Below are 24,263 nucleotides of genomic sequence, written 5' to 3'. Positions count from 1 at the left end.
ACTCTGTGCAGCAGCTTATGCTCTACATGTAATTACCACTGTTGGCAATATGAATGCTATGAAAGCTGCTTATTTTGGCTATTTTCACTGTTATGTCATATGGTGTAATTTTTTGGGGTAATTAACCTTTAGCCATAAAAATCTTTTTTGTACCAAAAGAGAGCAGTTAGAATCATTAGTGGCGTTTAACCAAGATATTCTTACAGATACCTGTTCCATGAGCTCCAAATATTAACAACCACTTTTCAATACTTATTTTCTCTGATGATTTTTGCCCTTAATAGCCATTCATTCTCTGTTTACCTCTAATAATGCATACCATGACCACAAAACAAGGTCTAAAAATTATTTACATAGGGATCTAAAACATCTAAGTCTTGCACAGAAGGGTGTTCACTATTCTGGCACAAAAGTTTTCAATTCTCTTCTGTCAGATATTAAACTCCACATTAATGACACACCTGCATTTAAATCTAAATTAAGAAAACATCATACAGATAAGTCAGTTTACTATTTGATGAGTATATGAAGATTAACCAGTGATAGTCTTCACAGTATTGTCATTAGTATTTATGTTTTGAGATTTTTATTTTCTAATGTGCTAACTATTATTTGTCTTCCTGTCATATGATAGTCAATGTATAAACATTCTTTTTTGTACCTTAATATATTCTCAGTAATGTACAATATTTTATTGTTCACTGTTTATTGTATCTATATAATAACATAAACCTGACTCATTCCACATCCTTGTAATTCATCACGATATGGATCTATGTAATTTGAAATAAATAAATAATTTCAGTGCTTATAATGATTTGAGCATCAGTGTTTTCTGTCAATACTTAGAGATCTGGTACTTTTCCAACATAGCTATGACAATTTACAATGTTAAACCATTGGTAGAGATCTATGTTCTTCCTGTGTTCGACCCGCACCCTATGAGACTGGAGCCTTTTCTGTGTTTCTCTGAGGCCCTCTAAAAACCAAATTATCAAACAACCCTCAACACAACATTTCTTTTTGAAGCTGCTGAGTTGGGCTGCCATTTGGTGTAAATTGAATAAGTATTCATCAGTATTCTCTTTGCGCCTCACATTTCTGTTGAAGTTGTGGTTTATCATATTTTGTTACTATCATGAAACTTTCCATGAACAGCTCAGCATTTAATTATTGCATAGTTGTGTAAATATAGATTACAGCTTCTAAATGCCTAAATAATGTAGTGAAATTATTTAATCAATAAAAAGAACAAAATTCACCAAAAGCATTAATGCCTACTTGCTATTATTCATTACACCCTAGAAAACTGTATCTAGTAAGAGAACTACAAGGAAAATTGGTTCACTTTCTTATGCAAATTATACCCCAAAAACTTGCAGAAGCTCTTAAAGAGATAAAAATTAGCTAAACTGCCCACAGCATTGCAAATGCACAGTATAGCATACCAATGTGCATGTTAAATTATAAAGATGAAAAATTATGGTTGTTTCAGTAGAAGGATCTGCATTTGTAGATCACATTAAAGATGTCAGCAGGTTTGGATTTTCTGTCGGAAGATATGATTTGAGATCCATTGTCACATTAAAGCTGTCAGCCTTTTTGGACTTCCTATTGATGAATATGATTTGAGATCCATTGTCAAGAACTACTTGGGCCAATTAGGTTGCACAGTGAAGGGATTCAAGAATAACTTCCCTGGTAAGGACTGGATCAGATTATTTTTGCTGTGGCATATTAATCACTTGTCCCAAGTAATGAGCACCAACATAAAATTAGCACATACTGCAATTACCAATGAAATTCTGAAAACATACACTCCTGGAAATGGAAAAAAGAACACAATGACACCGGTGTGTCAGACCCACCATACTTGCTCCGGACACTGCGAGAGGGCTGTACAAGCAATGATCACACGCACGGCACAGCGGACACACCAGGAACCGCGGTGTTGGCTGTCGAATGGCGCTAGCTGCGTAGCATTTATGCACCGCCGCCGTCAGTGTCAGCCAGTTTGCCGTGGCATACGGAGCTCCATCACAGTCTTTAACACTGGTAGCATAGTGGGCATGCGGGAGGCCGGGTGGACGTACCGCTGAATTGCTCAACACGTGGGGCGTGAGGTCTCCACAGTACATCGATGTTGTCACCAGTGGTCGGCGGAAGGTGCACGTGCCCGTCGACCTGGGACCGGACAGCAGCAACGCACGGATGCACGCCAAGACCGTAGGATCCTACGCAGTGCCGTAGGGGACCGCACCGCCACTTCCCAGCAAATTAGGGACACTGTTGCTCCTGGGGTATCGGCGAGGACCATTCGCAACCGTCTCCATGAAGCTGGGCTACGGTCCCGCACATCACATCGTTAGCCGTATTCCGCTCACGCCCCAACATCGTGCAGGTCGCCTCCAGTGGTGTCGCAACAGGCGTGAATGGAGGGACGAATGGAGACGTGTCGTCTTCAGCGATGAGAGTTGCTTCTGTCTTGGTGCCAATGATGGTCGTATGCGTGTTTGGCGCCGTGCAGGTGAGCGCCACAATCAGGACTGCATACGACCGAGGCACACAGGGCCAACACCCGGCATCATGGTGTGGGGAGCGATCTCCTACACTGGCCATACACCTCTGGTGATCGTCAAGGGGACACTGAATAGTGCACGGTACATCCAAACCGTCATTGAACCCATCGTTCTACCATTCCTAGACCGCCAAGGGAACTTGCTGTTCCAACAGGACAATGCACGTCTGCATGTATCCCATGCCACCCAACATGCTCTAGAAGGTGTAAGTCAACTATCCTGGCCAGCAAGATCTCCGGATCTGTCCACCATTGAGCTGGATGAAGCGTCGTCTCACGCGGTCTGCACGTCCAGCACGAACGCTGGTCCAACTGAGGCACCAGGTGGAAATGGCATGGCAAGCCGTTCCACAGGACTACATCCAGCATCTCTACGATCGTCTCCATGGGAGAATAGCAACCTGCATTGCTGCAAAAGGTGGATATACACTGTACTAGTGCCGACATTGTGCATGCTCTGTTGCCTGTGTCTATGTGCCTGTGGTTCTGTGAGCGTGATCATGTGATGTATCTGACCCCAGGAATGTGTCAATAAAGTTTCCCCTTCCTGGGACAATGAATTCACGGTGTTCTTATTTCAATTTCCAGGAGTGTATTTTGAAAACCCACGGAAGGATCTGGATGAAGTGCTAGCCACAAACACCTGGATTTATGATGAAATCTTTCTTGTGGATGATCGAGGCATGAGAAAGGTGCTCCCAAAGCTTGGAGTAAAATATCTTGAACAAATTTGTAATTCACCCAAGGCAAGTACATCCATAACGTTCTGTGGCAATGAAAATGGTCAGGTGGCCCCACCACATGTCAGCTATAAGTTGCAAATATTATGGAATTTGTGAATCATGGCTGGCCCTCCACAGACGAGGTGCAACCACAACAAAAGTGTGTGGTTTGATCAAGAATCAGATTGGTTCTAGACAGTGGTGTCCCTTTAGAAGAAACTGGATGAAAAGACAGTCCTAGGAGACAACCTTAGCCACTATATTAACCTCAATGGTTTCAAACGTAGCAAGGAAAGAAATATTTCTTTTCTGTATCTCGTGCTGAACTCCACTCATTTAACATAACTATTGGAGAATAGTGTGTTTTGGCCCATGAAAATTGCTTGGAGATGTATCCTTGAGATGTGTTAAGCCACCCCTTCAAGAAGATGCTGTACCATAGTCGCAAAATGTAAGTTTCCACATATCAGCACACTCTCCGCTACAGAGTGAAAATTTCACTCTGGTAAGTTTCCACATTTTCTTCAGCTGCTGGTGGAAGAACTCAACACTCATGTGGCCACAAATTTGAAGTCAGGCTTTCTAAAGGCTGGAGTTCATCCACTTGGACCTGATATTGCAAAAATCAGCAGCTAGAAGTGAACTCATGAACATCTCTCTGTTATATGTCCACTACCATGTAAAATTCGTGTTTAATGTCTGTAGTTAAAATATGTCAATTTGGTAAATTACATAACAGGCTCCCAACATGTACAGTTTTTTGTTCATTATCATGATCCTTGATGCATGAAATTGTCACTAAGCACCTGCTGAAAAACCTAACAGCCGAGCACAAAACTGTTTATTCATCCAGCATACAGTCCTGATCTTTCTCCCAGTGATTTCCATCTTTTCTTACACCACAACAAATTCGTGTCCTCTGGCCAGTATTTCATTCACAGGCAGCAGACACAGGAATACAAAAGTTGATCCCGCGATCCCATGATCAAGTGTCTCAATTCTTTTGGTGACTATGTCAAAAAATAGCTTAAACATTGCTGTACTTTTTGCCAATAAAACTTTTCATATAACTATATTGTCGGTGCTTTTAAAAAAAACGGAAAACTTGCTTTCCGGATGTGCCTTGTACAATCAACTGTAATTTCTGCTGCCAGTGAAGCTACATCTCTTCAAGCCAACTGTGAGATGTTTTTAAAGGAATGAGACACCCAAAATTACACCAGTTCAGAGAGAAGAATCAGAAGAACAAGTCAGATTGTGCACCTGATACAACATATTATGGGCTATCATGTGTGAGGATTTCTCAGCCTCCAGAAATATCTCAAAGAAACATAAGATATTAACAGGAGAGCACAGCAGTAGTGGCAGATCAATCACTCAAAGTGTCTGTAACAGCAGCACCATCATCAGTGCAAACATAGATGGAAAAAACAGCAATGGCAGCAGAAAGCTACTTGCTGCAGCACAGAGAATGACCTGTGAGGTGCAGGAAACCTGTGCTTCTCAAGTATATTTTGGAACCTCACCAGGACACACTCACCGAGACTACAAAAGTAGTGACAAAGTTCTCAGACTCTAAGAGCTTGGACTACTCTTCATTGTCCAATTATACAAACATCAAAAAAAGATTTGCATGACTGCAGTTTCCAGAACTGAAGATAGACATTGACTGTGGATATAGTATCACAGACACAGTCCCTTTGACTGTTAAGAGATGTCACTAAACCCACCCAAAGATGTAAACAACCATGCATGAGCAGCACCTATTAGACAGAGGGGGTCTGACAGCTGAACAGTTCCAGTCATTCCACCAGGAGGGAGGTACATGGTTCGTGTTGTCTGTAGTTTACCTAAGCCTAGACAGTCAGTACCGTTGTTTGATTGCATCTGCATTGTTACACTACTGGCCATTAGAATTTCTACACCACAAAGATGATATGCTACAGACATGAAATTTAACCAACAGGAAGAGGATGCTGTGATATGCGAATGATTAGCTTTTCAGAGCCTTCACACAAGGCTGGTGGCTGTGGCGACACTTACAACGTGCTGACATGACGAAAGTTTCCAACCGATTTCTCATATACAAACAGCAGTTGACCGGCATTGCCTGGTGAAACATTGTTGTGATGCCTCATGTAAGAAGGAGAAATGCATACCATCACGTTTTCGACTTTGATAAAGGCTGGATTGTAGCCTATCGGGATTGCGGTTTATCGTATTGCAACATTGCTGCTAGCGTTGGTCAAGATCCAATTACTATTAGCAGAATATGGAATCGGTGGATTCAGGAGGGTAATACGGAACGCTGTGCTGGATCCCAATGGCTTCATATCACTAGCAGTTGAGATGACAGGCATCTTATCCATATGGCTGTAATGGATTGCACAGCCACATCTCGATCCCTGAGTCAACAGATAGGGACATTTGCAAGACAACAACCATCTGCATGAACAGTTTGACAACGTTTGCAGCAGCATGGACTATCAGCTCGGAGACCATCCCTGTGGTTACCCTTCATTCTACACCACAGAGAGGAGCGCCTGTGATGGTGTACTCAACGACGAACCTGGGTGCACGAATGGCAAAACATCATTTTTTCGGATGAATCCAGGTTCAGTTTACAGCATTATGATGGTCGCATCTGTGTTTGGCGACATCACGGTGAACGCACATTAGAAGCGTGTATTCATCATTGCCATACTGGTGTACCACCCGGCGTGATGGTATGGGGTGCCATTGGTTACACATCTCGGTCACCTATTGTTTGCATTCACGGCACTTAGAACAGTGGACATTACATTTCAGATGTGTTACGACCCGTGGCTCTACCCTTCATTCGATCCCTGCAAAATGCTACATTCGAGCAGGGTAATGCACGACCGCATGCTGCAGGTCCTGTACAGACCTTTCTGAATACAGAAAATGTTCGACTGCTGCCCTGGACAGCACATTCTCCAGATCTCTCACCAATTGAAAACGTCTGGTCAATGGTGGCCGAGCAACTGGCTTGTCACAATATGCCAGTCACTACTCTTGATGAACTGTGGTATTGTGTTGAAGCTGCATGTGCAGCTGTACCTGTACACGCCATCCAAGCTCTGTTTGACTCAATGTCCAGGCGTATCAAGGCCGTTATTACGGTCAGAGGTGGTTGTTCTGGGTACTGATTTCTCACAATCTATGTACCCAAATTGTGTGAAAATGTAATCACATGTCAGTTCTAGTATAATATATTTGTCCAATGAATACCAATTTATCATCTGCATTTCTTATTGGTATAGCAATTTTAATGGCCAGTAGTGTACTTTGTGCCAGGAAGGGCTCTCAACAAGGGAAGCGTCCAGGTGTCTTGGAGTGAACCTAAAGGATGTTGGTTCAGACTTGGAGGAGATACAGAGAGACAGGAACTGTCGATGACATGCCTCGCTCAAGCTGCCAAAGGGCTACTAATGCAGTGGATGACCATTAACTATGAGGCTGCATGAAGCACAACTTCACTCCTGATGTCCATGCCGAGGTCCATCTTCGCAACCTCAACACCATGCAGCATGGTACAGGTGGACACAACAACATGCCAAATGGACTGCTCAGGATTGGCATAATGTTCTCTTCACTTATGAGTGTCGCATATGCCTTCAACCAGACAATCATCGGATATGTGTTTGGAGGCAACCGGTCAGGCTGAAAGCCTTAAACATACTGTCCAATGAGTTTAGCAAAGTGGAGGTTACCTGCTGTTTTGGGATGACATTATGTGGGGCTGACAAATGTCTCTGGTGGTCATAGAAGGTGCCATAACGGTTGTCCCATACATGAATGCCATTCTCTGACCGATAGTGCAAACATGTCAGCAGCATATTGGTGAGGCATTCATCTTCATGGACAATTGGTGCCCACATCGTGCACATCTTCTTAATGACTTTCTTCAGGATAACAACATCACTTGACTAGAGTGGCCAGCATGTTATCCAGACATGAACCATATCGAACATGCCTGGCATGGATTTAAACAGGCTGTTTATGGACGACGTGACCCACCAACCACTCTGAGGGATCTATGCCGAATTGCCATTGAGGAATGGGACAATCTGCACAAACGGTGCCTTGATGAACTTGTGGATAGTATGCCATGATGAGTACAGTAATGAATCAATGCAAGAGGACATGGTACAGGGTATTAGAGGTACCAGTGTGTACAGCAATCTGGACCACCATCTCTGAAGGTCTCATTGTATGGTGGTACAATATGCAATGTGTGGTTTTCATGAGCAACATGGAGACTACAAGTTCATGGCATTTTTTAAACTGCGCAATGACAATATTACAACCTTCAAGTACCTTTACCATGAAATTCAGCAATATTTTGTGTGGTAAAAAGGAAAACTGATTATTTGCTAGAAAAATACAAGTGCTTTAGATGCATCTACACTGTCAATCCAGCCAACACTGAAACATATCACATCACTGGATGTGAGGTCCACCTGTTACGGAAAACACCATTTTTTTCTCAGTAACCACTTCATTAAAGTGTTGCTGTATTTGTTATAGAGCTTGCTGGGGAATGCCTGGCTGGGCGATGAAATATTCATCATTTTGTTTTGCAGCTTCTTATATTGGCCATGTTTGCAGTTAAAATTTTTGGATGTGAAGTCCACCAGTTATGCAAAACACCATTTTTTCTCAGTACTCAATGCTGTTGGCTGGGTACTGAGAAAAAACGATTTTTTTTTCGTAACTGGCGGACCTCACAGCCAGCAATTTTAGCTGCAAACATGGCCAATATAAGGAGCTGCAAAACAAAATGCTGAAAGCTATTACCTCCAAGTACTACTTCCACACATTGAGGAACTGCAGTCATTTGACAATATATGCACAGCTGATGGAACACTGTGGGACTCATTTCTCCAACCTAAATTACATTTAGTCATTAATGATACCAAATGGAAAGAATGGTTACAGGAGGCTGTCATACACCAAATGCCGACAAAATTGAGATGGCTATTCACCGTCTTTTATATATGAGATTCCAATCTCCTGCTAATATACCTGTGTTGCAGACAACACTTAAGGACGCATTTTAAGAGACAGCACATGTCCCCTGAAACCCACAACCTGCTACTTCTAGAATTGGAGAATGTTTTTTAATACAACGGAAAAGATTGTCAAAAATTCAGCTGGCCAAAGAACATATGAAGAACAAGACAGCTTACAAAAAGCTAAACAAAGAATAGAAGGAAATCGCTGACAGAGTCTTACATTCAGTAAGAAATAAGATTCCAAATTGTTACTTCACTGACTGACTAGGAGGCAGCAGTAAAACGTTTGTCTACAATACTTTGTATCACATTTTGAGATGAAAACAAGGTTGCTTTAACAGTTACACAGACAGGCATTACTGACAATCTACAACTGGGGGGATGCACATAACAATCGATTTTTAAACTACCTGTACCCTTCATGAAACATCAGTCTCATGTGTTTGCACTCATACCAAGGATGCACAACTTCTCCATGACTCTGATCTCATCATTTAGGACAAGATTTCAGTGTTCCCAAAGATGTGCTAGGTGCTATCATCTTTTAAGGGACATCATGAATGATAATCTCTCCTATGGAGGCAAAATAATTCTGTTTGGTGGAGATTTCTGTCAAGAATTACCCATCATGAGACATGCCAGTAGAATAGCCATTGCCAAAAATACAGTTAAATGATCACCCTTATGGTCTCATTCTAAAATTCATAATTTGACTTAAAATATGAGGGCAAATGATGATCCCATTTTCACTTGGTTTCTTAAATTGGATAATGGTGGTTTGGAAACCCAAACAGATTACTTTAATGAAGTGTTCAAAATTCTTAAACAATGTTATTGTAATTGCAAAAGTTTTATTTCTTTCAGACTCTATGTCACAGAAATCAATGAACATGAAGGAGATATCGAGGTGGTACGGTAGTGACCACGGTTCTCTCTTCTAATCATCAATACTTTTATTACACGACAAACGTACAGGTCGAAGACTAGGCGGGAACTGAGGTCCCAGAAGTATACAAAACAAAGATCAACTCGAAGACATAATACACATTTGATGTTCTGGCCTATCGATCCGTGGATCGATGCCACATAGCCCCCCCTGCAGTATGGAGTATGTACCCGAAGGTGGGGGGGTTGGCAAGTGGGTTATAATGAGTTCCTCTGCATCTAATGACAGTCGCCGTGTGGGAGGAGTGTGTGGAGCAAATCCTGGAATGCCAATGCTGAAGTCTTGAAGCAACGTTGGCGGTCGTAGGTGTCAGCCGGTGCAGGAGCGCTGGTGTGAAGTGTGTCGTCGGCAGGGAACCTAATGATCACCTTCCGCTTGGCCTAATGTAAGCATCTAGGTTGCCACACGTAGCACTTCGAGAGATTTTGAAATGATTCATTACACATTGTGACACACTAAGTCACACGAATTGTCACATGCAAGCAGCACTAATGCGGTATCACCCCTAACGACAACAGATAAATCACGAATGTCATTAGGATGAATGTTGGTAGAGAGCTCGTAAGTGGCGCCTGCTAACAGAGAGGTATGCTGAGCCAGTGGGTTGGGGAAACCGTAGCACAGTGAGGGCGGTGTGCTGCGAGTAGAGGATAGTGTCAGACGGTGAGGTCTGAGTGGGCATGGCAGGAACCTGCGGGCTGCACCGGTTAGAAGAGTGGTGCGGTGTGCTGTCACATGAAGATGGAACTGTTATATTAGAGCCCTGGGAGCTGGGGCCTCTGCTATGGGAGCCGGGAGGTAGAAAACCCCGGAATGAGTGTGGTCTTGTTGACGGGGCCGCCTGTAGGCGTGAGTTTACCAATGTTCCATTAGGCTGTTGCTTTGGGGGTGGTATGCTGTTGAATGAATTTTCTTGATGCTGCACAGCCTACATAGTTCAGAAAACAAGGCAGACTCAAATTGACGGCCTTGGTTGGTCGTCAAGTAAACAGGGCAGTCAAAGTGTGAAATCCAAGTGTCTATGAAGGATCGTGCCACTGATTCAGATGTAATAGTGGGTAGCGGGGCAGCTTCCACCCAACGAGAGGTTCTGTCTATAATAGATAGCACATATCTGTAACCCTTGAAGGGGGTGAGGGGGCCCACAAAGTCGATGTGAATGTGCTGGAAGCGACTGCGAGGAGTGGTGAAGCTGCCTAGTGGGGGTGATGTGGGCCGCGAAACTTTATTTTGTTGACACGGAATGCAGGCATGGGCCCAGGTTTGGGTCACGATGCATGTCGCGCCAGACATAGTGCTCTGAAATAAGTCTGGTAGAGGCTCTCACACCTGGGTGAGCTAGGTTGTGTAATTTGTGGAACACTTGTCTCTGTAGAGGTTTGGGTATGAAGGGGCGCAGCGTACCAGTTGATTCGTCACACAAAACCTCACCTATGACACTGGGAAAGGTGAATCGCACAGGTTTGAGTGACGAGCTGTGATCAGAAATAAGGTCCATAGTGTCTATGTCGGCAGACTGCAGCTGAGGCAAGTTAGAGAGGTCTTTCAGAGTTGTGAGAGCGCCGACATGAGACAAAAAATCTGTGACCACATTATCTGCACCCTTGATGTATCTTATGTCAGAGGTAATTTGCAATATAAAGTCCAAATGAAGCGTCTAGGTGGAGGATCAGAGCAGCAACCAAAGGTTTATGGTCGGTTAAGATGTAGAAGTCCCTACCCTCAACACTGGTACGAAAGTGTTTCACTGCCTGATAAACTGCCAAGAGCTCCCTATCAAAGGCTGAGTACTCTTTTTAATGTCGTTGAGCTTCTTAGAAAAGAACTGCAAAGGAGAGGTAGTATCTCGATGGTTTGGGTGAGTACAGCACCTACTGCAGTATCGCTGGCATCCACGGTAATAAAAAATGTAGCGTCCGGATGCAGGTGGGCAACAGTCACTGCATTTGCTAGTAGGTGCTTCAGTTTGTCAAAAGCTTGTCCCACGGCGGGGGTCCAGGGGACCAGGGGGATACCGGTCGTATTTTTGCCAGCAAGGGCATCTGTTAGGGGAGCCTGAACCTTGGCTGTGGCAGGAAAGTGCTTCCTATAACAGTTAACTGTTCCGATGAACCTGCACAGCTCCTTAAACGAGTGAGGGAGTGGCAAATCCAAAATATGTTTGATTTTATCTTTGGGAGGAGTGAGGGCCTTAGCTGACACGATGTAGCCTAGGAATCTTACCGAAGTCTGGTGCAACTGGAGCTTCTTATTATTCAGTTCAACACCTGCAGTGGTAAGAGTGTCTTTAACAATCTGCAAATGTTCCTAGTTCTTTTGCAAAGAAGGACTGAAAATAAGAATGTCGTCCAAGTAAATGAAACAAAAATCCTGATGAAACAACATCTTGTTTATGAATCTCTGCCAAGTTTGTGCAGCGTTGCAGATGCCAAAGGGCATGAACTGGTACTGGAAAAGGCCGAAAGGTGTTGTAACAGCTGTCTTTTCAATATCCTCTGGTGCCATTGGAATTTGATGATAGGCCCTCCTACAGTCCACTACCAAGAAGTATTTGGCGCCTGAAAGAGCATGGTTAAAATCCACGACGTTAGGAACCGGGTACTTGTCTATGATAGTACGAGAGTTCAACTTAGTATAATCACCAACCATACACCAGGTGCTGTTGCTTTTTGTGACGGAGTGGGTAGGCAAGGCCCAGCATCCGACAGATGGTTCGATGATGCCGGCTGTTAAAAGATCGTCTATTTGTTTGCGAGCCACTTTCATGAGTTCTTGCTTGAGACGGTGTGGTCAGCAAGAGATAGGTGGTCCGTCTTGGAAGTGAAGTTTGTGTGCGGTGCTGTCTGTAACTACGGAAACACACGGCATGGTACACGAGGTGACTGTCTGTGGTATAGTGTGCGCAGCGGCTGCTAGTTTGGGTTGTGGCGCAGATGGCGAAAGTTTGCGTAAGTGCAAACTGTTGGGTGACTGGGAGTGACAAACAAGTGAGCTATGTGAAACAAGGTTCTGTACACTGTTTATTAGTAACTGAAGGTGCTGCTGTCGAACTTGGTGGCGGTAGTGGGCGCGAATGAACAGCTAATGGCAGTAAATAAAAAAAAAACATTAACCTGTGCCTGGGAAGTTAGCTGCCCAAGCGAGGAGGGGGATGAATGTGTGCTCAAATTAACACAGTTAGAGCTGGCGGGAGCACGGACTCTGTACATTTTATGTGGCACACGGTCACAAATGCACTGGGGCGCGAAAACAGTGTAGTGTCACCAACTAACCTTGTGCGTTGCTGAGGCGTCATCTGCTGTATGCTGCAGCCGTGCTGAAGATAACTCATTACTTAAGTTGTTGAGGTGACGGAGTAGCTCAAGTTGTTCCAAGCGCAGGTGTGTAGACTTGACACGCTCCGCGAGCCACTTACTGGTCCATGACAAGAGCTCAGAGGAGGGGTTATTACACTTCCTAGCCAGGTGGACCTGTTTAACAGTACTATTGACACTCGACGAAGCACACAGGATGTGTTCCTGCATAGGGTGGTAGAACACTGTATTCTTGGCGAGGTCAAGCCACAGTTTGTGGTATAGTAGAAACTCTATGCCCAAAATGGGATCGTCGATGTCAGCCACCAGGAAGGACCACTTCAGGTTGCACTCAGGCAAGAGGGACACTGCATATGTAGTAGAGCCTAACCACAACAAACTAGATGAGTTTACAGCACGTAGGACAGTTTTGTGTAGTCAGATTTTTTTGGAAGCAAGACGAGATGGAAGTAGGGAAACATCTGCGCCCATGTTGATGAGAAAGTTTGTGCCAGAGTTCAAGGCGCGGACGTAGACTCGTCCATTTGAAGCATTAGTGTTGGACACAGAATAGAGCGTGAGATGGCACCTGTTGCTTATGTCGCAGGCAGTGGTGCTGCTGCCTACCTGCGGTTGAAGTTTGGATAGGAGCATGGTGGTTTACAATTGTGTGCTTGTTCCCCGAATTTTGCATGGAAGAAACAGTATTTATGGGCGGACGTCTGCTCCTGCAAGCAGTCAGACGGTGGTGGCCCAGAATATTCCGCGGAGTCAGATGTGCTATTGTTGTGCGGATGTGAAGGTGCCGGTAGTGCGGCGAGCTTGACAGACTTAGGTTTAGTGGGGCATCCACGTTGGGGCCCTGGTTGTGATTGGAAACTGATGTAGCTGCCAAACTGCTGGGCACAGCATTCACGTAGTAGAGTGGAGTAAGCTCGGTTGGCGGCATTCAAGCGTTCGCCATTTGGTCTATCTCTGTAGGTGGAGATGGCCGTTTGGACAGACAGAGGCATCTTATCCATCCATATCTTGGTGAGCGTGGCATCTGGCATGTCGCATTCACCGACAAGAAGTCGAAGACATCACCACAGCTGGGACAGAGATCTGTCACCGAGGTGTTCTTCATAGACAAACTGTCGAACATTTTCTCTTCTTGTCTTGGAGACACGTTCCAGTATTGCTTGTTTAGCTGTAGCATACTTCTCGTTAGGAGGAGGTGACTTAACCAAGTCATAAATTAAGTCGACCCGGTCTTGGATGTGGTTCATGAGGCATGTGAAATGGGCATTGTCATCAAATGCACAGACACTGAAAGTTTGCGCGACCAGGTTGAACCAGAATTCTGAGTGGGCGGGTTTGAATGCCGGAACTTTCGGTAGATTCGATGAACTCGTGGTCAAAGGTTGCGGGCAGCCACTCATGGATGCAGGAGTAGGCAAGTCAAAGTTAACACTGCATCTGAGGGTAGTAAAGAGGAAGCAGACGTGCCAGCTGTGTTCGTAGTTGCTGGAGGGGAACCGAAATTCATTAGCAGGAATCCCGGTGTGGAGCGAAGCGGGACCGGTTGTTGCGACAGAAGGTCAAAGGGGTCATGGCAGTTGCTCGACAGCTTATTATGCAATTGGTCCTCCACATCTGCAGCAAAATTGTCCATCACAGAGTCACTGATAAGGTTGGTGGAAGCTGACATGCTCAAATTACTCCACTGATGAACACTCAGAGTAACAGGATGGCGAATGTCATTCATATAGTGTGCAACCGGCGTGGAGTGATATGCACATGGAGCTTGCACATTCAAAATGTGTCCTATTGTGGCACATTATGAAAACTATGCTCCCCACTATTTACAGTACTGCTGTACTTCTGTGCGGCGAAAACTGAAGCACTTCGGGGCTAACAAAACCGGAGTCGGAGATCGATGGCATCATGTTCAAAACCACTGCATGTGACGAGGTCCCTGGGTTCTTGAAGCTACAGGACTGTGGAAATTCACGTCAGGCACCGACTACAGCTGACATGCTTGAATTTAGTTGCTGTTGCTGGTGAAAATCAGGCGGCAGCGGCGTGTTGTAGAAGGCCATTGTGTAATGGACAAAGGTTCACGTAGAACGTGGAAGCCAGCGCAGTAGTCATTTTGTACTCGGTTTGATGGATTATTCGAACTTCGGGGTCACGACTGATGGAGATATCAATGTGGTAAGGTAATGACCACAGTTCTCTCTTCTAATCATCAATATGTACAGGTCGAAGACTAGGTGGGAACTGAGGTCCCAGAAGTATACAAACCAAAGATCAACTCGAAGACATAATACACATATGATGTTCTGGCCTATCGATCCATGGATCGACGCCACAAACACAATTTTTTGCAGTTCTGTTCAATGGTGATTCTTTGTCCAAAACTCATGAGAGTAGAACAATTAATGAATATGTCATTTCCAGTTTGTTACTTGAAAAGGCAGTTCAGATTCTGTCCAAGTTGAAGAAATGAACTATGTTCAATTGTATAAAGTAGAAGTTTTGAATTCTGTGTATCAATCTGGTTTATCATGTCATCAATCACTTTTAAAAACAAATGCTGTGTATTATGTTAATTAGAAATCTTAATAGTAATCATGCATTAAGTAGTGGTATAAGATTAGTAGTAATTCCCTTAGATGAGTATATTGTCCCTGCTAAATTCATTGACACTGATAAAACTGAGCTCATACCCTGCATAACATCACACCTTCTGATCCAGCCATGCCTTTTCAAATGAAAAGAAAGCAATTCCCATTAAAAGTAACCTTCACTATGACCATTAATAAAGCACAAGGTCAGACACTTCAAAGGGCAGTATTGTATTTTCTAGAACATGTTGTTTGCATTCAGTGATATGTACATTTATACTAAAGACACAAACAGCCAGATAGTAAAAGATGATCACATTATAAATGCTAACATCATTTTCAAATAAGCTTCGCAAAATAATTTAAAAAATGAAACTAATCCCTGCTTTTTATATGTTTTACAATTAATCATAATGCATATAACGATATCGACTTTTTACAAGGAGACTAATATTTGTCCCTACTACTCAAAATAGAATATATTTTATTAATAAGTACTTGCATTTACTTATTTCTCCGTTACTATATCATCTACTGGTAACTGATCAGTGTATAGTGCGAATTACTCACACAGGTCAACTAGTTGATGTAAATTAGTTATTTCATGACATCTTGATTCATTCCATGAAGGAGTAGGTAGTCGATGTCATTGATAAGCCACAACCTGACTGCACAAAAATAAAAATGTGCTGAATATAAGAAAAGTATTCATATTCTTTTCTATTCATCCAGGAATCATCCAATTCATAGGGAGCCAATAGAAATTGGAGGAAAGTCAACTGAACAAGAGAATCTAAACAAGAAAATCTAACTTTGTTTGTGTGTGTGTGGATATTAAAATGAAGTGCAATTTTCATGGAAGAGTTCCTACATCTTCTTCTTCTTCTTCTTCTTCCTGAAACATTTCTTCTTCTTTGGCTCATTCACAGAGCCTCTTCCAAGCATCTCTTTTCTCCCACAGTCTATCAGGCAGTATCTCCTCCCACAGCAGACCTCCTCAGTTCACATCATCCTTCAACTTGTCCCTTCATCTTGTTTGTGGTCTTCTTATTGGTCTATGTCCAGATTCTGTCCATTCTAGGAATCTTCTTGGCAGTATTTATGGACCCATTCTTTTAATGTGGCCACACCATTTGAGCCTATTTCTCTCCATAGTGTTTTTTAGGGGCTTGATCTGGAGGATGTTTCATATTGTTTCATTCCTTACCTGCCCCTTCTCATCTTACCCAGGAGATCTTGTAGAAAGCCCAGATCTTTCTTTGTTCCAATCAAACATTCTGATCCATGGGTCAAAATGGGCAGATAACGTGACTTGTATATCACAATCTTTGCTTTAGCAGGTATTTTCCAATTTCCAATTATGTCCAATACACAATAATAAAATTTCGAACAATTTTCTGTTCTCTGCAGATTTAATCCTTGATGTTTCCTTTCTTGGTTAATTTACTTCCTAAATACTTGAAAGCATTTACTTCTTTAACAAGTTTTTAATTATAACTTTCATCCCTTACTTTTTCATTCTTCCTACTGAATTTCATAACTTCACTTTTTGTTAAGCTTATTTCCATGTCTGCTTTTTCAATTACTGTACTCTCTGCCACGTATTTAGGTGGTCTCCCAATTTCTGTTCATTTTCTTCCCAAATCATCACATCATCTGCATACGCTATGATTTTTATATCATCTGCCATTGACCATTGATGAACCTTCCTTGTGATGTTGTCCATGACTATATTAAAAAGAACAGATGAGAGCACACTTCCTTGCTGAACCCTTCTATCCATTCCAAACCATTCTGATTGTTTGTCATCTATTATAACACAGCTCAGCCATTTCTTGTACATGTTTTTGAGTCTCAGTCGCATTCCTTTGACAATTCCAGTCTATCCAGATCTTGCCATATCTCTTCCTTTCTAAAAGTGTTGTGAGCCTTTTTTATATCTATGAATGCAGCTATGATGCCTCTCCCAAATTCCTTCTTCTTTTCTACAACTTGTCTGGCTGGAGATATGGCATCTATTGTTGATCTTTCTCATTGAAATCGTTGTTGTTGTTCTCTTAATTGTGGTTCTATCCTATTCCTGATTTTCTGTAAAATTATCTTTTCATGCAGTGACACAGTAGTACTGTGCCTCTGTGATTCTCACAGAACACGTTGTTACCCTTCTTAAAGATGGGTACAATAATTGCCTTTGTCCAGTCATCAAGAATCTTTCCAAATGCCCATACCATCATTGTTCTATACAGCCATTGGTTCCTGAGCAGTGGCTTTGATCATTTCAGCATAATGTCATCTGGTCCAGGAGATTTGCCATTTTTCGTTTCTAATACAGCTTTTCTACATGAAACATCCACAGACCCTCTCTTCCTATTTCTTTCATGATGGTGTTATTAAATATACAGTAGAGTCTCGGTAGTTTGAGGTGAATGGGACCGGAACCACCTCGAACTATCAAAAAGTCGGACTATCGAATTTTAATTGGGAAAAAGAAATATTATGATATTCTAAGTAATACAGGTTAAAATATGAACTTTATTAAAATAAAAGTATTTACACATGCACTTGCATTGGCAGAATAACACTAATTACTTATTTAGACAAGTAATAGTGAAGTGTCTTTTGTTTAGAGAAGCTGCAACATTTCCTCGCGGCAATGTCACGCCACCATCTCAGGAGCAGTAGCATATGGCGGCCTCGAGAGCAGCGTAGTCAATGGTGTGACTCATCATTGGTACAGCCTCTGCCTTGTCATCCTCATCACTCTCACACTGAGATGGAATGTTAACCATGTAAATTATAGAAGAGTTTGTCACTTCCAACAGTTCTTCCGAATTTAACCACTCGCCTACTTACACCTCTTCTGCCTCTTCACATCCTGGCAATCTTCTGATTAAATTACACAATGGTTTATCATCCTCATCTGCTAAATCTTCAGTTTCTGTGTCTGACATACTTTCCTGTATAATTTTCCTCCATGACCTAGAAATTGTGTATGACTTTATTTCGCTCCAAGATTCATTAATCCAGTACATGACGTCCTTCAAAGCCACTTTCTTCAAAGCTCCTACAATGCTTTCGTTGTCTTCAGACTGCAGGATTGACTGTAGCAATCGCCATCGACACTTTTTTTTAAAGACATTTCAGACTGCCCTGATCCATGGGCTGAATGAGACAGGTAACATTTGGTGGGCGCGGATACCATTGCACTGCAGTTCTCCTGCACTTGGATGTGAGGACGCATAATCCATGAGCAAAATTGCTTTGTATGGCAGTCCCCTTTCTTTTAAAAACTTCTTGCAGTCAGGTGCAAATGAGTTAAAAAACCAGTTCTTGAAGATTTCCTGATTCATCCAGGCATTATTGTGATATGTATAGGCAACCGGAAGAGCTGAGATGGAAACATTCTAGAATGCTCTTGGCTTGGCAGACTTCCCAATCACAACTAGTTTTAGTTTGTGGTTTCCAGTTGCATTTGAAGCTGCCATAACTGTGAGCTGCTCATTACTTTTTTTTTTTTCCCCCAGGAGCACTTTTTTTTTCTTCACAAGAAGCAAATGTTCTCACTGGTAACATTTTAAAGTTTATCCCAGTTTCATCACAGTTATATATTTGTTCATTAGACAAATTTTTGTCAGTTATGATTTTTTTAAACTCGACGATAAATTTTGAAATGGCCTGAGCATCACCGAAGAGTTTTTCTCCACACACAGCTAGTTGACGCACTCCATACCGCTTCTTCCACGTGTTGAGCCAGCCCACACTAGCAGTGAAATTGTCATCTCCTTCCTGCAGCTGGTTTCTGAAAAACAAAACTTTTTCTTGCAAGATTGGGCCAGAAATTGGAGCACCCTTCTGTCTCTGTTGGGTAAACCACATGAACAATGACTCACTTGTTTTTTCAAAGTCTGACTTCTTTATACTTCTTCGACTGAGAGATTCGTGTGAGCATTTCTGTGAAGGAAACTGTTCCAATTTAAGTCGGTTTCTTCGCCAGTCACCAACAGTAACTTCACCGACACCATATTTAAGAGCAAGTTTTTTTATTGTTTCTCCTTTGTCAGGTCATCTTAGTGCTTCCAATTTTAGATGCAAAGGCACAAATTTCCTCTTTTTTTGTTACAGCACTCATCTTTGTAAGGTGTACAGCAGAGCACACAGTCAACAAACAAAACACCACACAACACTGTGCAGTACAGGTACCAGGAACTACAGCAGCGTATGAACTCCTCAGTTATGATTGGTAGCAGTCAGGGTATTTCGTGCCATACTGATCACAGATGTTCGTGCAACAGGGCAGTGAGCTAATCGTTGGTGTTGATTGCATTGTTGTCTGCTTTGTCACTGAGCTGTACTCTCCCTATCTATCTTTTGCAATGATGTTTTCACTATTTATCGTGTCAGGGGAAAAAAAAAGAAAAAAAAGGCTCAGATTATTGGAAACTTGAACTATTGAGACTCTACTGTATTGAACAATTTCCATTATTCATTCAGAATATTCAGTCACTCCTGTGACAGTCATTATGGCACACTTGAGTCCTTTGATATGGTTTCACTCTCTGAGGTTCATAATAAAAATATTTTTGTAAATAAGCAAGTAAATAAAAAATAAATTCAAATGAAAAATTAAATTCTTAAACTTATAAAAAATACGCTTCCACAAGTTGTTATTAAGCCAGTTTTTTGTGGCTAATTTCATTGCCTGTTCCTTGCAAACATATTTATGGAACTTTTTAAGTTTAGAAAAACTTCAGTTGTTTGATGTAATTAACGTAAGAACATATACAATCATAATATGCACCAATTGGAAACTTGGGTAATTATCATGCTGAAGTGAAAAATTTGAACACACTGATTTATAACAGACCTCCCATCACAGCCAAAATGAGAAAGAAGCACTAGGGAAACGCAATTTAAACAGTCCTCTGCTGCTGAGTTACTGAAGAAATATTCTCTATGTCATGCAGTTACAATACGTAAAATCATATTAAAATATGTTTTGTTTAATGCGCAAAATTTTTCCATTTTTTTGTAACTTCCATTTCAGTTAGTTACTTTTTTGCATTAGTGTAATAGTTATTATACAGTGCTCATTTTTAAGCATTACTTTATTTTTGGGTTGCTAAAACAAAAATATATGGTATGTTCTAGATTTAAGCCCATATTGCATAATAATTGAAGAGCTGACATGGAAAATGATGTAAGTGCCAAAAAGTAAATTTTTCAGACGTTAAGAAAATAAATGGAACTTAAGAAATGCTTCATTTCTTCTAATTTTTAGGTACAACCAGTTTAGGTATGTGTTTTGAACAATAATCACTAAAGATATTAACAAAAGTTATTGAAAGCACTGTTATAAAAAACACAACAATAAAAAGTTAGGAAGAACAGATGTCCTTTTAGAACTGATGACATTTTGGATCTAGGCGATTTCTTTAAATTTTCCCTTCTTGAAAATAGTATCATGTATCTGTCACAGACACTTTAGTCCATGATTTGTTAGTAATCTGTAATGATGCTGTGTTCATAATCTCATCACAGGCACGGAAGACATCAAAGAAATCAGATTATGGGATTGTCACCACTTGAAATCGGTTGTGTAACAGGAATAAGTTCTTCTGGCACAATGGCTTTGAAACCACATTTTTGTTTCTCAATAATACTTAAATCTCAATCACAAGATGTATAAGAGTGTTCAGAGACCAGAAACTTCAGGTCAATAGAACTGTAGTCTCCTCTCTCTACTAGATACACTAGAACCAGCAGCACCATCTTGTTCTTATTCTGACCAACACAGTTGTCACCCCATATTTCCAGCTGGCGCTTAGGTGTGAATCGATATTTCCTTTCTTTAAACATTCCAAGAGAAGTTGATTTTCCTTTATCAATATTCTGAATACTGCTAGGATGGTATTATTACAGAATCACACAGTACCTTGCTGTGTTGGAATAGTGTACACAGCTGACAGTTTTCTTCTGCTGTCTGCTGGGTCTTCATAGCTCCCATGGCATCTTATTGCAATGTTTGTCAAATGAATATGACTCGGTAAATACATGCCTTGGACATATTTTGATAAATGTGAGAAACCCTCATACAGCTTCTGGATGTTGCTATTGCTCAGTGATTGGCATACATATCAGCGTTTGCAGGAAGCCTGGATAGAATGAACAAAGCAAAGTCAGCAATAATAATGAAGGAGTTTAATGCAAACAATGAGTTGGTTATGTCATTATATTTAACAAAGAACTGATTGACATATACCTTGTCTGGAGGATTATACACTTCCTTCACTTTTGGGATGTCCCTTGACATCTTAGCTCTACACAATTCTTTAGAAAACGTCAAAACACACTTAAATGAGTGGTGAATGTGACTCAACTTGCAGACTTCACTAAGCACAGCATCAACTCTCACTGAATACTGAATGGCATGCAACCTTTTTCACACCAACGATCATGAAGTTACATCAGATTCCATCTATCAGAGTCAGTGGGAACTACAAGTAGTTGCTCTTCACTTAGATCTCTCTCGAGGCCATTGGCAATAGCATGTAGGACATTTTCAATGCAAAATTGGAATATTGACCAATTCAGCACTTACAACCTTTTCCATTTCAGCTCTTTAGTTATTGTATACTTTTCATTTAATTATGCTTGTTATTGTATTTGTAAAAGTGGTGTATAAGTTGTTCTGTATCTTGTACATATACACACCATTAGATGCTAGATGCAACTACAAATGTATAAACATTATTACTGATTAGCTTCATACTTCAGTCTTGCCAAAAGTCCACTCAATGGCAACATTGTCCGTCACCTTCTGGAAAGTATTGGACATCGTAGCGATGAGCATGTTGAGCATCACAATAACTGAAATGACCTCAAACACTGTGAAAATAAAACACATTGTTTAAGCAGCCTTATCTTTATGAACTATGAAGTTCTCACTTCATATAATAATCTCTATAATTTCTATGAAGCGGCATATGAACTATGTAATCAATGTTATTTTTTGAACTGTTATATTAACTAAACTATTCAGTTTGATGTGGTAGTATGGGGTTGATGTTTCAGAGAGATGTGGTATTGTTTCATATTTTAGTAACTCTGTTGATATTGTTCTTACAGTGTTTTCCTAACCAGTTCAGAAATCTGTTGCATCGATTAACAGGCAAGGGCATATGCAAAAAATTAACCGAGGGATGTGTTGTGTGTCTGGATGTGGCGGTGGTTGGATGGGGGAGGAAGAATGGAGGGGGGAGGGTGGGGCAGTATTCTAAAATTGTCATTTTTGTGTAACTGGGTTAGTTAGTCTGAAAATGCACCATGCCTCCAGATCTTAATTTTGCATGGAACACACAAAACTTATTAAACCCCATAAAACTGACTGTAATGTATGCAATATTTTGTAGCTGAGATATTTAAAAAGTTACATGTCATTAACAAACATTTACACAAAGTATATCTTTTTTATATGATTATTCCTCATATCAGTAAATATAGCAAATATCCAACAAAATTTCTGAAAGTTGGTAAATAGTGCTGTAACATATTCATAAAGAATTTTTAAATCATATAACAATATGGTTATGTTGATGCTTAAAGTTAAAACTTTGAAATAGAAATTCAGCAGAACAATTGAGAAAATTCTGATAGACATCAATAAAAATAAGAAGTGCTATTGACTAGCACTCCTCAAAAACAGAGAAGTAGAATCTAAATGAAAAGAAATGGTGATTGAGCTTTGGTGCAACCTATAGAATGTTTCAAAAATACTTTTTCAAACACTGGGTGGCAGGAAAAATCATAAATAGGCATGTGTCAAGAACCATTTGTTGTTGAGTTATTATGAATGTTTAAGACTAATGTGTTCTTTATGAAATGTAAAAATGGAAGTTTGTAGCCAATACTTAAAACTAATTTTGTTCGCTATTCTAGTGAAAATACTAATACAAGTGAATGTGCTGAAGCACTCATTGCATCATTAGTGGTGATTTATTGTTATGCAGACTAGTTTATGTTTGACATTTATGTACCTTTGAAATTAATCTATCTTGAATGTATCACTTTCCAAGTGTGAGTTACCTGATAAGTGTTCCAATTAACCATCACAGAATTTTAATTTAATGAATAGGTAAAGATTATTTTTATTTGAGTATGCAAGTGGTGATGGTTGTGAAGCTTCACAACTGTATCAAAATTCATATACAGACAGAACACAGACAGGTTGTTTAACCTTTATGCTGCTATTTATTGCCATGTAACTGAGACAAAATATGCAGTACCACAGATGAGGTGTAAACGTAGAATAAGTTTCGCTCCTACACTCGACCAGAAAAAAATATGTTCTGCATTCAGTTGAAGAAGATCTAGATTTTAGTATGTTACATGTTAGCACAGCATACAATCCATCACTTAATACAACAAGGGGGGAAACTTCACAGACTTTTGATGTACTGTATCTGAACCATCTTCAGTATGTGAAAGGTCTTTAGCCTGCCAATCACTGAACATGGAAGATTTTTTGTCTACGGCTTTTGCTTGAACTATTCAGTTCACAGAAAGTTAGAAGATGAAAACAGATCTAAAGTAGAATTTAAAGAATTTCTACTTGAACAATGTTTTTACTTGGTAAATGACTATTTAGGCCAATAAATAATTCTAATTATGTTTATGTTAAGGCAAAACTGAAAACACTGTCTTTCATCCCCTAAGGTTTCTGTTAATTTTTAAATCTGATGGACAGCTGCTGAGTGTTTAAAATCTGTACTGAATTATTGTAGTGAATATAAGGGCTTTCTGTTTAGGGAAGACAAAAGTCAAGCCTTAGGGCAAACAGACAATGCACTTACAATACAGTTAGTATACATGTATAAAAATTTGTGTTACTGTGTCTTGTATGATCAAGTATTATTCTGTGTACATTTTTTTGTTAAATTTTGTATGTATTATTCTTTGTACTACTTAATGTAAAATTTTGTATGTTCCTTTTGCACAGATTGTTTCCTACAAATTTACATGTACTTTTGGACAACATCCATACAATATTCATTGTCTATGGATGGATAAATAAATAAAT

The 24,263-nt window shown here is 40.8% G+C and overlaps 1 protein-coding gene across 1 annotated transcript in view; it reads right to left on the bottom strand.

Moving 5' to 3' along the window:
• Positions 1-24,263, bottom strand: part of LOC126285417 (short transient receptor potential channel 4-like) — a 214,960-nt gene that overhangs the window by 35,057 nt on the left and 155,640 nt on the right. The window contains exon 10 of the mRNA XM_049984823.1: positions 21,957-22,072. Within this exon, the coding sequence (XP_049840780.1) occupies positions 21,957-22,072 (116 nt within the window). The remainder of the gene's footprint in view (positions 1-21,956; positions 22,073-24,263) is intronic.

Source organism: Schistocerca gregaria, chromosome 1, assembly GCF_023897955.1.
Source record: "Schistocerca gregaria isolate iqSchGreg1 chromosome 1, iqSchGreg1.2, whole genome shotgun sequence".
NCBI classification, from domain to species: domain Eukaryota; kingdom Metazoa; phylum Arthropoda; class Insecta; order Orthoptera; family Acrididae; genus Schistocerca; species Schistocerca gregaria.
Note: the sequence above shows the minus strand (reverse complement) of the source record. Positions and strands in the feature narration are given on the sequence as shown.